The 13669-nt window shown below is 48.0% G+C and overlaps 1 protein-coding gene across 1 annotated transcript in view; it reads right to left on the reverse strand.

Moving 5' to 3' along the window:
* Window positions 1-1497: 1497 nt before the first annotated feature.
* The window catches only part of MARCHF4 (membrane associated ring-CH-type finger 4), a 116950-nt gene continuing 104778 nt past the window's right edge, over window positions 1498-13669 (reverse strand). The window contains exon 4 of the mRNA XM_069574523.1: window positions 1498-1865. Coding sequence (XP_069430624.1) covers window positions 1498-1865 — 368 coding nt within the window. The remainder of the gene's footprint in view (window positions 1866-13669) is intronic.

The raw sequence follows: 13669 nt of genomic DNA on the forward strand, positions 1-13669 counted from the left end.
TCGTGGTAGGGAAAGAAATTTTATTTTCAAGCTTTAAGAGAATAATACAAACAACAGAGAGTTTTAAAAAACCCTAAAAACTAGTTTAAAAAAGTACTTGACAGTGTCCCTTTAATACCCACGGATGACGCGGCCATTGTGCAATGACAAGGAGAAACTGCAGGTGACCACCCTGTGGCCTTCCCTGGCAGGGTCCCAGAACCAGCAGGTGGGCTCAAGGGACAGTGCTCCCTGCCAGGGCCCCTGGGCCCTCCTTATTGCCTGGGAGGGCCCAGGGAGCATGTAGCACTGAGGGACTAGCCGAACTGCCCCTGGGGATGGGCCCCAACAGCAAGGAATACTAAGATGGGTCTCCGCTCCACTCCTTGGGGACACATCTGGCCAGCTTCCTTCCGTTCACTGCAGCAGCTCTCCTGGGAGACCCTGGGCAGGATGCATCCTGCCGTGGGGGGCCCTGGGGTCTCAGTATGTGCCAAACCAGGAGGGGCAGTGACACAGAGCGTGTCCCAGTCATGGGTGGGGTTGCGTGGTCGGGAAAATCACTCCTGGATTGACAGCTTGAAGGCTGAAGCCACAGCAGCAGGACTGTGCTTGAGCTACCCATGGGAAATCTGTACTTTGTGTGTGTGTGTGTGTGTGTGTGTGTGTGTGCGTATTTCCTGTAAACATCTTTGAGCCAAATCACCATAAAATAAAGTAACAAGGGCACAAAAAGACACCCAACTCCAAACCTAAGCCCTCTTTGAGCCCATCTGAAACTGGGAGTTCCAGTTTGGAAGGTTTGGAGGGAGCAAGAAACCCGCCTCCCTCTGGCCATTCAGACCAGCATCTCCCTCCTTGCACCATCGTCCCCCTCAGGCCCTCGAGTCAGGAATCCTGCCCACCCAGGGGAGCCCAGGGGTTCACAAACACCATGTATCTCCTCCCTGCCAGCCCACACCCATCCCTCTCCCACCCCCCTCAACAGCCCCTGGAACATAGCCCAAGAGGAAACCAAAGCAAGCTCAGGAGTAAAACACTGCAGGCCACAAGTGCTTTTGTTCCCACATGTGTGCCTGTGGGCACTACCACCGCCAGACACAAAGCCTCTCCCCACCCCTCCCCCGCCCCCCGCCCGCCGCCACTTTGCCCGGGTGTTTTGCGCGGCACGGGGCGGGGGCGGGGGGCACAGGTGGGTGCATTGTGTTTTGTTAGACTCAGTCTGTATTGCACTTTGTTGTTGAGTTTGTCTTGGTTTTCCTCCCTCTTGTTGAAGAATGGAATCAACTTGCTGAAAATCACCCGCTCACAGCACCAGCCTCCCTCCAGCTCCGACCCTGCCCCAGGGCCCTCAAGGTGCACCGCTCTCTGCCCACCCTCTGGCCCCTGGGTGCCTCTGCACACCTGCTCCCCAGACGCAGTGGCATCGTGTCGGGGCAAGCCCTTCCCGGCCCGTCCTCTTCTTGCTCTGTCTCCCTTGCACGTGCTTGGTCACAGCTCCCTCGCAGATCTCTCGGCTCACACCGTAGTGACCCTCATGACCAGCTCACGGCTGCCGCCCTGTGGGGTCCGCTGTTCATGAGGTCGCAAGTGACTCAAGATGTGCAGGATGGTGTAAGCACAGTGGTGATCGGACAGGGGGCCTGAGGGGTGGCCGGACCCCCGGGCAGGGCCTTCCTCGGGGGCAGGGGTGCCCGCAGCCTCCTCTTCTGAGGTGGGGGCGTTGGCCTGGGTGGACGAGGAGGTCCGGGGGTTGGTCCTGCCTCCTGTCTTTTGCTCCTCCAGGTCTTTCGCCTTGTCATAGTTCAGCACTTTCCACTGCTGGTTGACAGCCTGCCACCGTTTGAAGATGCGGTACACAGAGGGTCCCTCGTGGATGATGAGGCCTGGGCAGCAGGGAGAAGAAACAAACAGAGGTGGGTAAGAGACAGCAAGTCACTGCTGGGAGGAACCAGCCTCCCTCTGTTTGTAAGTGGGTAGAGGTGTTGGGGAGCTTCCCTGGTAGCTCAGCTGGTAAAGAATCCATCTGCAATGCAGGAGACCCTGGTTCAATTTCTGGGTCAGGAAGATCCCCTGGAGAAGGGATAGGCTACCCCTTCCAGTATTCTTGGGCTTCCCTGGTGGCTCAGAGGGTATAAAGAATCTGCCCGCAATGCAGGAGACCTAGGTTCGATCCCTGGTTTGAGAAAATCCCCTGGAGGAGGGCATGGCAACCCACTTCAGTATTCTTACCTGGAGAATACCCATGGACAGAGGAGCCTGGTAAGCTATAGTCCATGAAGTCACAAAGAGTTGGACACAACTGAGCGACTAAGCACAGAGGTGTTGGGTGAGATGACTTTATATTGGTTTGACTTGTTCTTTTCAAACCTGCCTCTCAGCTGTGGGCTGCATGGTAACCATCCCTACATTTTTAGGCTCACTAGTCTTTGGAAGCAGGTGGAAGGTGGCCACACCGAGTGCACGATAGCTGGGCACATACACATAGTCCTTGGCCCCACCCCTCCTACTTCTCGGCCTGACAAAGTCCAAATTCATTGTCCATTGAGGCATAGTATTAATACAAATAGCTTTCCCTCCTGCGATCATGTGTCCGTGGTACCCAGCACTTAGCAGACAGATGTTCAATGAATCCTGTGCTTTCAAATGTACCATAAAAGAAACCCTGTAGTAATTCCATACTTCCTGAATGTCCAAAATTCCACTGGCTCACTTTTGGCTATTTAACAAATAGCCCAATGCTACTGAAATACACAGGCTTCCCTGGTGGCTCAGCAGTAAAGAACCCACCTGTCAATGCAGGAGACCCAGGTTCAATACCTGTGCCAGGAAGATCCCCTGGAGAAGGGAATGGCAACCCACTCCAGTATTCTTGCCTGGAAAATTCCATAGACAGAGGAGCCTTGTGAGCTATAGTCCATGGGGTTGCAAGAGTCTTAACATGACTTAGTGACTAAACAACAACAGAAATACACACGTAGCTGAGAGACAGCACTCTAGCCAGGGGCAGTGTAAAGTCAGAAAAGAGCTGCAAGAGGCAACCAGGAAACTAAACACAAATTGCGTGCCTTCCATCTACTCAGCACTAGGATAACAGTGAGCAGGACAGGCAGAATCCTGCCCTCAGAGAGCTGGATTTCTAGCAGATAGAAACACAGTAAATACAAAAACAAACCAGCAAGACTATTTCAGACTCTGACATGTGTGGAGAAAAACCACACAGGCTTTGGCATCAGAGTCTGTTTTCCCAGCAAGTAGGACAGGAAAGAAAGTAGGACATAATTATGGAGTCTGCAAAGGGAATGGTTACCACAGGGAACGGTTGGCCCAGGGAGTCTAGACCCAGAAGGACGGAAGTAAGAACATGCAAGGGATAAGGAACATGAAAATTGAAAAGTAGAAAGTGATAGGGTCGGTGTCAAGAGGTCTCTATGAATTTGGAGAATTGCAAATCGGTGAACTATAAGGATAGGGGGTGATTATCAGAGAGTGGGGTGTTCAGATTTTGAAGGGAGGTGGTTCTTGGTAATGATAAGCTCTATGGAGTGACCACTTGAGCAGGGCTGAGGTAGCCTGGAGGACAAGGTCTTATGGAATAAGATAAGGAACAATGAGGAAGCCAAGGAGTTGGGTAGATTAACTGCATCAGCCATGCTCAATGCTCAGGCCAAATGCCCTCTTTGTATAACAAATATGCATACATATATGTGAATATAGTTTCCATAGATATAAAATATGGGGTGCTGAGTCTTCGTTGCAGCACGTGGGCCCCTCATCGCAGCGTGAAGGCTTTCTCCTGTTGCGCCACTCGGCGTCTTCTCCTGTTGTGGAGCACAGTCTTCTCTAGCTTGAGGGCTTGGTTACCCCTCAGCATGTGGGATCTTTGTTTCCTGGCCACGGATCAAACCCATATCTCCTGCACTAGAAGGCAAATTCTCAACTACTGGACCACCAAGGAAGTCCCTATAAAAATATATTTTAATATCCCCTTTTCTGTTCTGAAATGAAACTTATATAAGATAGCTAAGCTACTATGGTTTCTTTTAAAAATTAATATAATGCCCTAACAGATGATATGAAGAAAAACAAACAGCAAGTCATTTATAACAAGATAGTACAAATTTCAATATTAATGCTGGGGCACAACCACTTTAGAAAAAAAAACCAAAAACCTCATACATTTTCAAAATATCCCCAGGGATTGGTAACACCTCTTTTGAGGACCACTGATCTCCAGAGATGCCAAGGACAGGACAGGTGGAAGGTAGTGTGGGAGCCAGGTGCAGGGGGACGTGAGGAATGAATGAATCACAGCCACCAGCAGCATCAAGAAGGGGAAAGGACTCTGGTATCTGGTGACATTCGCTTCAGAGGGGCTGGAGCTTCTGAAAGATGAAGGAAGAGGCAGTCTGGAGGTGGTAACAGGGAGCAAGGAGGACACCACCCCACCTCTGAGCCCCCAGGATACAGTGTACGAGAGACACAGCAGCCACTGCTTGAGACAGCCATGCAAGAAACAATGTCCTCAGGAGACAGCTATATCACAAAATTAAAGGATGAGGAAGGGAAGACTTGGAGGAGAGGTTGCCAGTCGTGCAGCACGAGGTCCAGAGGGCATGTGGAAGAGCTAGGAAGATGGGGATGAGCAAAACAGGAAAGGGATGGTTGTGCATATGGTGAAGGTGGTCAAGGAGGCCAGAGCCACACTGAGTGAGATGACTGGGAGGAAGGCACAGCGGGATTCAGTTGCAGTGCCATATATTGAGGGGCGCCAATACTTTGGCCACCTGATGCAAAGAGCTGACTCATTGGAAAAGACCCTGATGCTGGGGAAGATTTGGGGCAGAAGAAGGAGGAGGTAGTAGAGGATGAGATGGTTGGATGGCTTCACTGACCCAATGGATATGAGTGTGAGCAAACTCCAGGAGATAGGGAAGGACAGGAAGTCTGGCATGCTCCAATCCATGGGGTTGCAAAGAGTTGGACACAACTGGGTGACTGAACAACAACAAATCAAGAGGCAACTGGTCTGGTCCCTGCAGGGAAGAGCTGACTCATAGGAGTAAACAGCAGTGAGTCACTCCAGCAACTCCATGTCAAGCAAAGTGACTGGATGGGAACATCTCAAGGCCTCTTCAACCTCTAACATGCTGTGATTCTAGGAGGCAAGACAGCCACCCACTGCTACTCTTTCCTCTAGGAAGGGCTCCAATAGCTCCTGAAAATGTACTTTGTGCAACAGGTCTTCAAAGGTTCATAAAAGGAGATGGTTACCCTGTAGACCAGTTGTTTCTAAGCCTCTGGATCATGGACCCCTTTGAGGATCTGATGAAAGCTAGGAACAAATTCCTAGGGGAAAAAACACCAGACACAGGGACTGTCTGTATGATTTTAGGGGGCTCATAAGTTTCCTTTGGACCACCAGAGGACCCCTTGATCTCCTGCCTGGTTCTAGACAAGGAGACTTCCTCTCTGTCCTGTTTCCCACTGTCTCCCAGCGTGCTGACACTCACCACTTCCTTCAGCCTTGTGAATACATGCTTGTGTGCCCTTGGCACTGCAGTGCTCATGGGTTCAGTCACTCCACAAATCTTGTTTGAACACTGCTGTGCTCTTTTCCCTAGACTGTAAGTCCCTCAAGGACAGGGGTCAGATATGGTTGAGGCTTGGGCAGCGGATACAGTATCGAGAGCTTCATGAAGCCTTGGTGATGACAGAGGACATAGGGGCCTCTGGGAGGGGAAATTGGGATCTTTTTTAAAGCCCCAAACTCACTCTTTCCAACAAGAGTCACTCTCCTTGATTCTTAATTAGCTTCTTGATCAGACAGTTTTACCCTGATTGAAGAGGGTAGCTTAAATTTTGGGTCTGAATGCTACCTCCTAATTATCTGTCTAGTGTTCAGGAAGTAATTAAACCATTTTAATGGATAGGTGGCTGAAGGGAAGGAAGGTGCACCTGTTTTTGTAGATAATGCGTATTTGGCAATAGTTGGAAAAGCACAAACTACCTTATTCACATCCAGTCCCTAGCGCTCTCTCTCTCTCTCTCTGCTTCCTGCTCGACAAATTACCTATTGATTCCCTGAGCAGGAGAGTTCGTTTGTTTGTTTTTTTTTTTAATGAGGGAAAGTGGGTGGGGCTCATCTGATAGGGACAGGTGAAGTGGGCAAAGCTGAAGATATGGGAGAGAAAGAAGAGGAACGGGGAAATGGATGGAGGGAAAGAGAGACTAAAATTAAAATAGGAGGGAAGAAGGCTATTGGTGAATGGAGGCAGAGAAGTAGTAGAAAAACAAAATGGAAAATTTGAATGCATGGCAATACCAGAAACTCAATATGTTTGGTTTTTCTCTCTTTAACCAAACAGAAATTTATTGTCTCATAGTTCTGAAGGCTTGAAGTCCAAAGTAAAGGTACTTAGCAGGCCTCTGGAATCTGTAGGCATGGATACATTTATTCTTTTTTCACATTGTTGGAGTATAGTTGCTCTAGAGTGCTGTGTTAATTTCTGCAGTACAGCAAAGTGAATCAGGTGTACGTTTACATCTATCTCGTCTTTTTCAGATTTCCTTTCCATTTAGGTCACCACAGAGTGCTGAGATGAGTCCCCTGGGCTATACAGGAAGTACTCATTAGTTACCTATTTTATTCATAGTATCAGTAGTGTGTATATGTCAATCTCCCAATTCATCCCACCCCCTTCCCACTTTGGTATCCAGATGCTTGTTCTCTATGTCTGTGTCTATTTCTGCTTTACAAAGAAGATCCTCTATCACATTTTTCTAGATTCCATATATATGTTAATACACAATATTTTTCTCTTTCTGACTTACTTCACTCTGTATGACAGGTCCATTCATGTCTCTTGCAAATGCGTTTTGACTGAGTCCCTTTCTGGGGTTTTTCATACAATTTGTCTAGTAACCACCTAACAAGGTGCTCAACCCTGGGCTGTTCTCCATAGACACAGCTCTAGCAGAATTGCTGCCTTCATCTTTCTAACGTCTCTCCATCTTTCAGGGATCCTCTTCTTGTAGGCTCTGTAGGATGTCAGAACCCTTTTTTGTTGCCATAGCTCTCCCCTAGCCTCCAGGTGAAATGGGCCTTTGCTCAGCCCATGAGGATGGGATGGAAAGTGGCCATGTGAGTAGGTGGTCCTGCCTGTGCGCTTCCCTTGCCCTAACTCACAGCGCTATCAGGAAGTTCTCCCTGACCTAGAATCCCAGTCTTCATGTGATGAATTTTGGCCCTTGGTTCTCACTGTGTCCACAGCAGTGAGATACAGCTTCATTCTGCTTAGTATTATTTCCTGAGTACCGACTGTGTGCTTCTCTGAGCACTTCTCTGAGCAAGCACTTCTCACTTCTGTGAGCAGCCCAAAAAACTGGGTTCCCATGAAGTTCAGAATTAACAGGCCAAGGCCAGCTGAGAAGTACACAGAGAGGAGCTCTGGCCCCTTCAGTGACACTGATCCCACTTGCCACCCTCACCTCTTCTCTTGCTAGTATCCTAGTTTAAGTGGCATAAAAGTTGCAGACAACTTTACAAGGGTGTGGTGTGTGCGTGCTGAGTCGTGTCTGACTCTTTGAAACCCCATGAACTGTAGATCACCAGGCTCCTCTATCCATGGGATTTCCCAGGCAAAAATGGTGGAGTGGGTTGCCATTTTCTTCTACAGGGGATCTCCCTGACCCAGGGATTGAACCTGCCTCTCCTACATGGGCAGGTGGATTATTTACCACTGCACCTCCTGGGAAGCCCCCAAATCAGGGAGCCTATGGAGACAGATTCCTGGGCACTACCCTCAGGTGATGTTTTAGATGTGGACCACCCTTGAGCAGCACTGCCTAGAACATGGTCCTTTCCCTGGCAGACTGCATCATGGAAGCCTTTGAATTATGATCAAACAAAGAACAAAAAGTAAATTAAAAAACACTCAATTTCCAGATGTGACAGACACAGAAGCTAAGGCAACTCAAGAAATGGATACTTCTCCGAGACCCAAAGGTGTTTGGGTCCCACAGTTTAGAGTCAACTCATGGATGAACATGCACTGAGCATTAAGAGTACCTGCCAGTTACTAGCCTTGTCTCTTGATCTAAGTTAATTCCTCCTTCTGAGCCCCTGTTTTCTCATCAGGAAGTGGGGCTGCTATCCCCTTCCTAATAGGGTTGTTATGAGACTGAATGAAGCGATGAATCCTTTGCTCTGATGCTGCACTGTGCCAGGCACACATTTACACTCGACACCGCACGGTTTTGATTGCTTTGGGGAAACTGCAGAACAGAAAAAGTCCACTCTCATCTCCTCCCTCATCTTCCTACTCCTTTATTGCCAACCCCATTCCTGGCCACAAGCACCTGCTCTGCTGTCTCCTAACTGTCCTTCCCAGCCCCTGGTCTGAGTCATTATTTATAGATGAATAACAGGCTAGACCTGAGAGGAGCTCTGTACACCAGCTGATTCTTCATGTGTCCCAAATATTCTTGCACTGGTATAACTGAGAGGTCCATTTCTGGAAGTATTCGTGAAGTTATGCCCTAAGAGACTATAGACTTCTTTCATAAGTTTTTGGGAGGCTTAGCACTCTTCTCTCTGAACAAATACTAAACGGACCACATATCTCCACCACTCTGGGTGGCGATGGTGGAGGTCAGGTGATGATGGTGATGGTGATGAGAGTCAATATTTATTGAATGCTTATTAGGTCCTATCATTAAAAGGGCTTTGCAAATAGGGTCAACTTATCACACAAACCCAGTGAAGAAGGTGATGTTATCTCCACTTTACAAAACAGGAAGGTGAGCTCAGAGAGCCCATTGTACTCAGGTGGAGCCAGGTGCCTGGCACTGAATGTGAGCATGAGTCACGTCAAGATTTAAGAAATGGGCACAGAAGGGAAAAGTGTCTTTGTGTGCGCGCGTGTGTTTGCCTTACCATGCTCTCTTGTATTTTCTATCAGCCAGAGATAGAAGATTCAAAAGCCTAGAGGACTGTGGAGCCACAAGATGGAAGGGTCTTGGGTCTCTGAATCACTGTGTGGAGGAGAAACCCACACCCCACTGCCACCCACAACTCACAGAAACTACTATTGGGTTGAAACACTGAATTTGGAAGCTTACTTTTCTATTTGCTGGAGTTACAATACCTCTGGGGCATGTTAGGGGCCACAGAGAAAGGCAGTTGTGGCTCAATGGCACATTTCCTATGGTTCCCAAAATAGATTCGCTGGCCTGAGCATCCACATTATTTACCAGATTGCGACTATTTCTAGTCGAAATCCATCATCAATGAACAGACTTGCCATTTCTGAATGTGTTCCAAAAACTGTGCTGCAGGCACTGGAGGCAGTTCCTAATAGGCGTTCCTAAAATATCCTGAGCCCTGTCAGCACAACTGGAATAACTGCATTGCCTCCCAAGGGGTCTCCTTTGAGGGGAACAGTGCTCGCTTGGTGTGTCTGCTTCTAAATCATCGTCTTCATCCTCTGCACATCCAGCAGCTCAGGTGTGGAGAGAGGTGACCAGGCACAGAAAGTGGGGGTGGGGTGAAAGGGAGGGGCTAAAGGAAGAAGGTGCAGATTACAAGTTAAGAGTTAATCCAAGCCGACAAGCACCTCCGGTATAGCACATGGAACTCTGCTCAGTGTCATGTGGCAGTCTGAATGGGAGGGGAGTTTGGGGGAGAATGCTCAGTCGCTCATTCGTGTCCGACTCTGCCCCCATGCACTGTAGCCCACCAGGCCCCTCTGTCCATGGAATTCTCCAAGAAAGAATATTGGAGTGGGTAGCCATTCCCTCCTCTAGGGGATCTTCCCAACCCAGGTATGGAAACCGAGTCTCCCGCGTTGTCTCCTGCATTGGCAGGCAGATTCTTTACTGCTGAGCCACCTGGGAAGCTCTTGAGGGAGAATGGATACATGTATATGTATGGCTGAGTCTCTTTGCTGTTCACTTGAAACTATCACAACATTGTTTGTTAATTGGCTATTCAGTTCAGTTCAGTTCAGTCGCTCAGTCATGTCCGACTCTTTGTGACCCCATGAATTGCAGTACTCCAGGCCTGCCTGTCCATCACCAACTCCCGGAGTTCACTCAGACTCATGTCCATCGAGTCAGGGATGCCATCCAGCCATCTCATCCTCTGTCGTCCCCTTCTCCTCCTGCCCCTAATCCCTCCCAGCATCAGAGTCTTTTCCAACGAGTCAACTCTTCGCATAAGGTGGCCAAAGTACTGGAGTTTCAGCATCAGTCCTTCCAGTGAACACCCAGGACTGACTTCCTTTAGAATGGACTGGTTGGATCTCCTTGCAGTTCAAGGGACACTCAAGAGTCTTCTCCAACACCACAGTTCAAAAGCATCAATTCTTCGGTGCTCAGCTTTCTTCACAGTCCAACTCTCACATCCATACATGACCACTGGAAAAACCATAGCCTTGATTAGATGGACCTTTGTTGGCAAAGTAATGTCTCTGCTTTTGAATATGCTATCTAGATTGGTCATGGCTCAGATGGTAAAGCGTCTGTCTACAGTGTGAGAGACCTGGGTTTGATCCCTGGGTTGGGAAGATTCCCTGGAGAAGGAAATGGCAACCCACTCCAGTACTCTTGCCCTGAATATCCCATGGATGAAGGAGCTTCATTCAGGCTACTATCCATGGGGTCGTAAAGAGTCAGGCACGATTGAGCCACTTCACTTTCTAGGTTGGTCATAACTTTCCAAGGAGTAAGTGTCTTTTAATTTCATGGCTGCAGTTACCATGTGCAGTGATTTTGGAGCCCCCCAAAATAAAGTCTGACACTGTTTCCACTGTTTCCCTATCTATTTGCCATGAAGTGATGGGACCAGATGCCATGATCTTCATTTTCTGAATGTTGAGCTTTAAGCCAACTTTTTCACTCTCCTCTTTCACTTTCATCAAGGGGCTTTTTAGTTCCTCTTCCCTTTCTGCCATAAGGGTGGTGTCATCTGCATATCTGAGGTTATTGATATTTCTCCTGGCAATCTTGATTCCAGCTTGTGCTTCTTCCAGCCCAGCGTTTCTCATGATCTACTCTGCATACGAGTTAAATAAGCAGGGTGACAATATACAGCCTTGATGTACTCCTTTTCCTATTTGGAACCAGTCTGTTGTCCCATCTACAGTTCTAACTGTTGCTTCCTGACCTGCATATAGGTTTCTCAAGAGGCAGGTCAGGTGGTCTGGTATTCCTCTCTCTCTCAGAATTTTCCACAGTTTCTTGTGATCCACACAGTCAAAGGCTTTGGCATAGTCAATAAAGCAGAAATAGATGTTTTTCTGGAACTCTCTTGCTTTTTCCATGATCCAGTGGATGTTGGCAATTTGATCTCTGATTCCTCTGCCTTTTCTAAAACCAGCCTGAACATCTGAAAGTTCATGGTTCACGTATTGCTGAAGCCTGGCTTGGAGAATTTTGAGCATTACTTTACTAGCGTGTGAGATGAGTGCAATTGTGCAGTAGTTTGAGCATTCTTTGGCATTGCCTTTCTTTGGGATTGGAATGAAAACTGACCTTTTCCAGTCCTGTGGCCACTGCTGAGTTTTTCAAATTTGCTGGCATGTTGAGTGCAGCACTTTCACAGCATCATCTTTCAGGATTTGAAATAGCTCAACTGGAATTCCATCACCTCTAGTAGCTTTGTTCATAGTGATGCTTTATACTGCTGCTGCTAAGTCACTTCAGTCGTGTCTGACTCTGTTCGACCCCGTAGACAGCAGCCCACCAGGCTCTCCCATCCCTGGGATTCTCCAGGCGAGAACACTGGGTGATGCTTTATACCCCATTACAAAACAAAAAGTTTTTTTTTTTTAAGTTAATCCAGAAAGCTGGACAAGCCACACAGAGGTAACAGATCATGGTTTGTGCATCGTCTGGCCCATGTATGTGGTGGATTCTATTGGCTGTTTGGCTTGGCCCAACAATATGGGAGTTCACAAGGTCACAACTGCAAATCTCTGAGAGTCATCATGACCTTTCACAGTGGAAGTGATTCCAAAATCCTGGATTGCCAGATCTGAAAGAACCTTGTAGGTATCAGGTTCAACCCTCTCATTTTATAGATGAGTCAACTGAGTTGTAGAGAGAGGAAATAACTTGTCCCGGGTCACAGAGGTAGCTGTTAGCTAATCTGATCATCAGATCTAGGTCTTCTAGTCTCTTCTGCTGCACCAGCCTGCCCCTTCCATATTTTCAGGGAATTAAGAGGTTGAATGGGGCTTCCCTGGTAGCTTAGCTGGTAAGGAATCCGCCTGCAATGTTAGAGACCTGGGTTTGATCCCTGGGTTGGGAAGATCCCTTGGAGAAGGGAACGCTACCCACAGTATTCTTGCCTGAAGAATCCCTATGGACAGAGGAGCCTGGTGGGCTACAGTCCATAGGGAAGAAAAGAGTCAGAGGTCACTGAGCGATTAAGCACAAGAGGTTGGACAGGTGGGGTCATTCCTATCCAGAAGGAAGGAGGAAAAGAAGGAATCTTTGTGGCATATATGTGCTTTTTATGTTAATGTGAATTAAAACTAAGTTTGAAAAACAATGTTTCCACAGCCCTGCTGTCCCCATCCCCTGCGTGCTTGCTATAAACTGGGATTTGAACTTCATCTCCGAAGGTAAGAACCAGGTACCTCTAAATCAGAGGAAAATTACTCACTGGACTGCACACAGAGAAGTTTCAACAGCAACAACAAAAGAGAAATATTTTCTATAGTTCCATCCATTACCCTAGCCCTCTGTTTTAAAGATTTGGAGTTTCAGAATCTCTCTTGCTTTCCTTCCCCTGACCCGCTTCCACTCACAAGAGAAAAACAAACATGAGAAGGACGCGGGCCTCATTTTTGCAGAGTTGACTTCTTGGTGGCCAATCTCTTGGGTCTGCGGAGTGAAAAAAAAAATGTTTTTGGTGCCAGGGACCTTAATTAATTTGCTCTTGTTAAATCCTAATAACTTGACCCACTGGAGCAGAGAACGTCCCATTTGTTTCCTGGGAGGCTCTGTCAGCTTCTCCACCAGGGAAGACAGCGTCATTAGAGATGACGGAAGAGGGGGCAGGTGGGACGAGGACATTCAATGTAATCAGATCTTCTCATTTAGGGAATGCAGGTGAGGGAGCCAAAACCTTCCAGGAGAGGCACTTCTCCAAATAACGGCAGATTCTCAATTATGGGAGGGCTCCAGGCTGTGGCAAACCTTTCACCATTTTGGCAAATCTTTATCAAGTGCCTAGGGAGAATCTGGAGAAGGCAATGGCACCCCACTCCAGTAAAATCTCATGGACAGAGGAGCCTGGAAGGCTGTAGTCCATGGGGTCGCTGAGGCTCAGACATGACTGAGTGACTTCACTTTCACTTTTCACTTTCATGCATTGGAGAAGGAAATGACAACCCACTCCAGTGTTCTTGCCTGGAGAATCCCAGGGACGGGGGAGCCTGGTGGGCTGCCGTCTATGGGGTCGCACAGAGTCGGACACGACTGAAGCAACTTAGCCTAGGGAAAATCTACCCTGACCTGGTCACTGATATGTATAATGCCTGCTCTTCACATGTGCCATCTTATCCAGTCCTCTCGACAACTCTCTGAGGACGGTATTATTATTCCTCCTCACAAGGGAGAAAACAAAAGCAGAGAGGTTATGCAAATCACTTAGGGTCCCATTCAGTAAGGAAGTGGGCGA

The sequence above is a fragment of the Ovis canadensis genome, chromosome 2, assembly GCF_042477335.2.
Source record: "Ovis canadensis isolate MfBH-ARS-UI-01 breed Bighorn chromosome 2, ARS-UI_OviCan_v2, whole genome shotgun sequence".
Classification (NCBI taxonomy): Eukaryota; Metazoa; Chordata; class Mammalia; order Artiodactyla; family Bovidae; genus Ovis; species Ovis canadensis.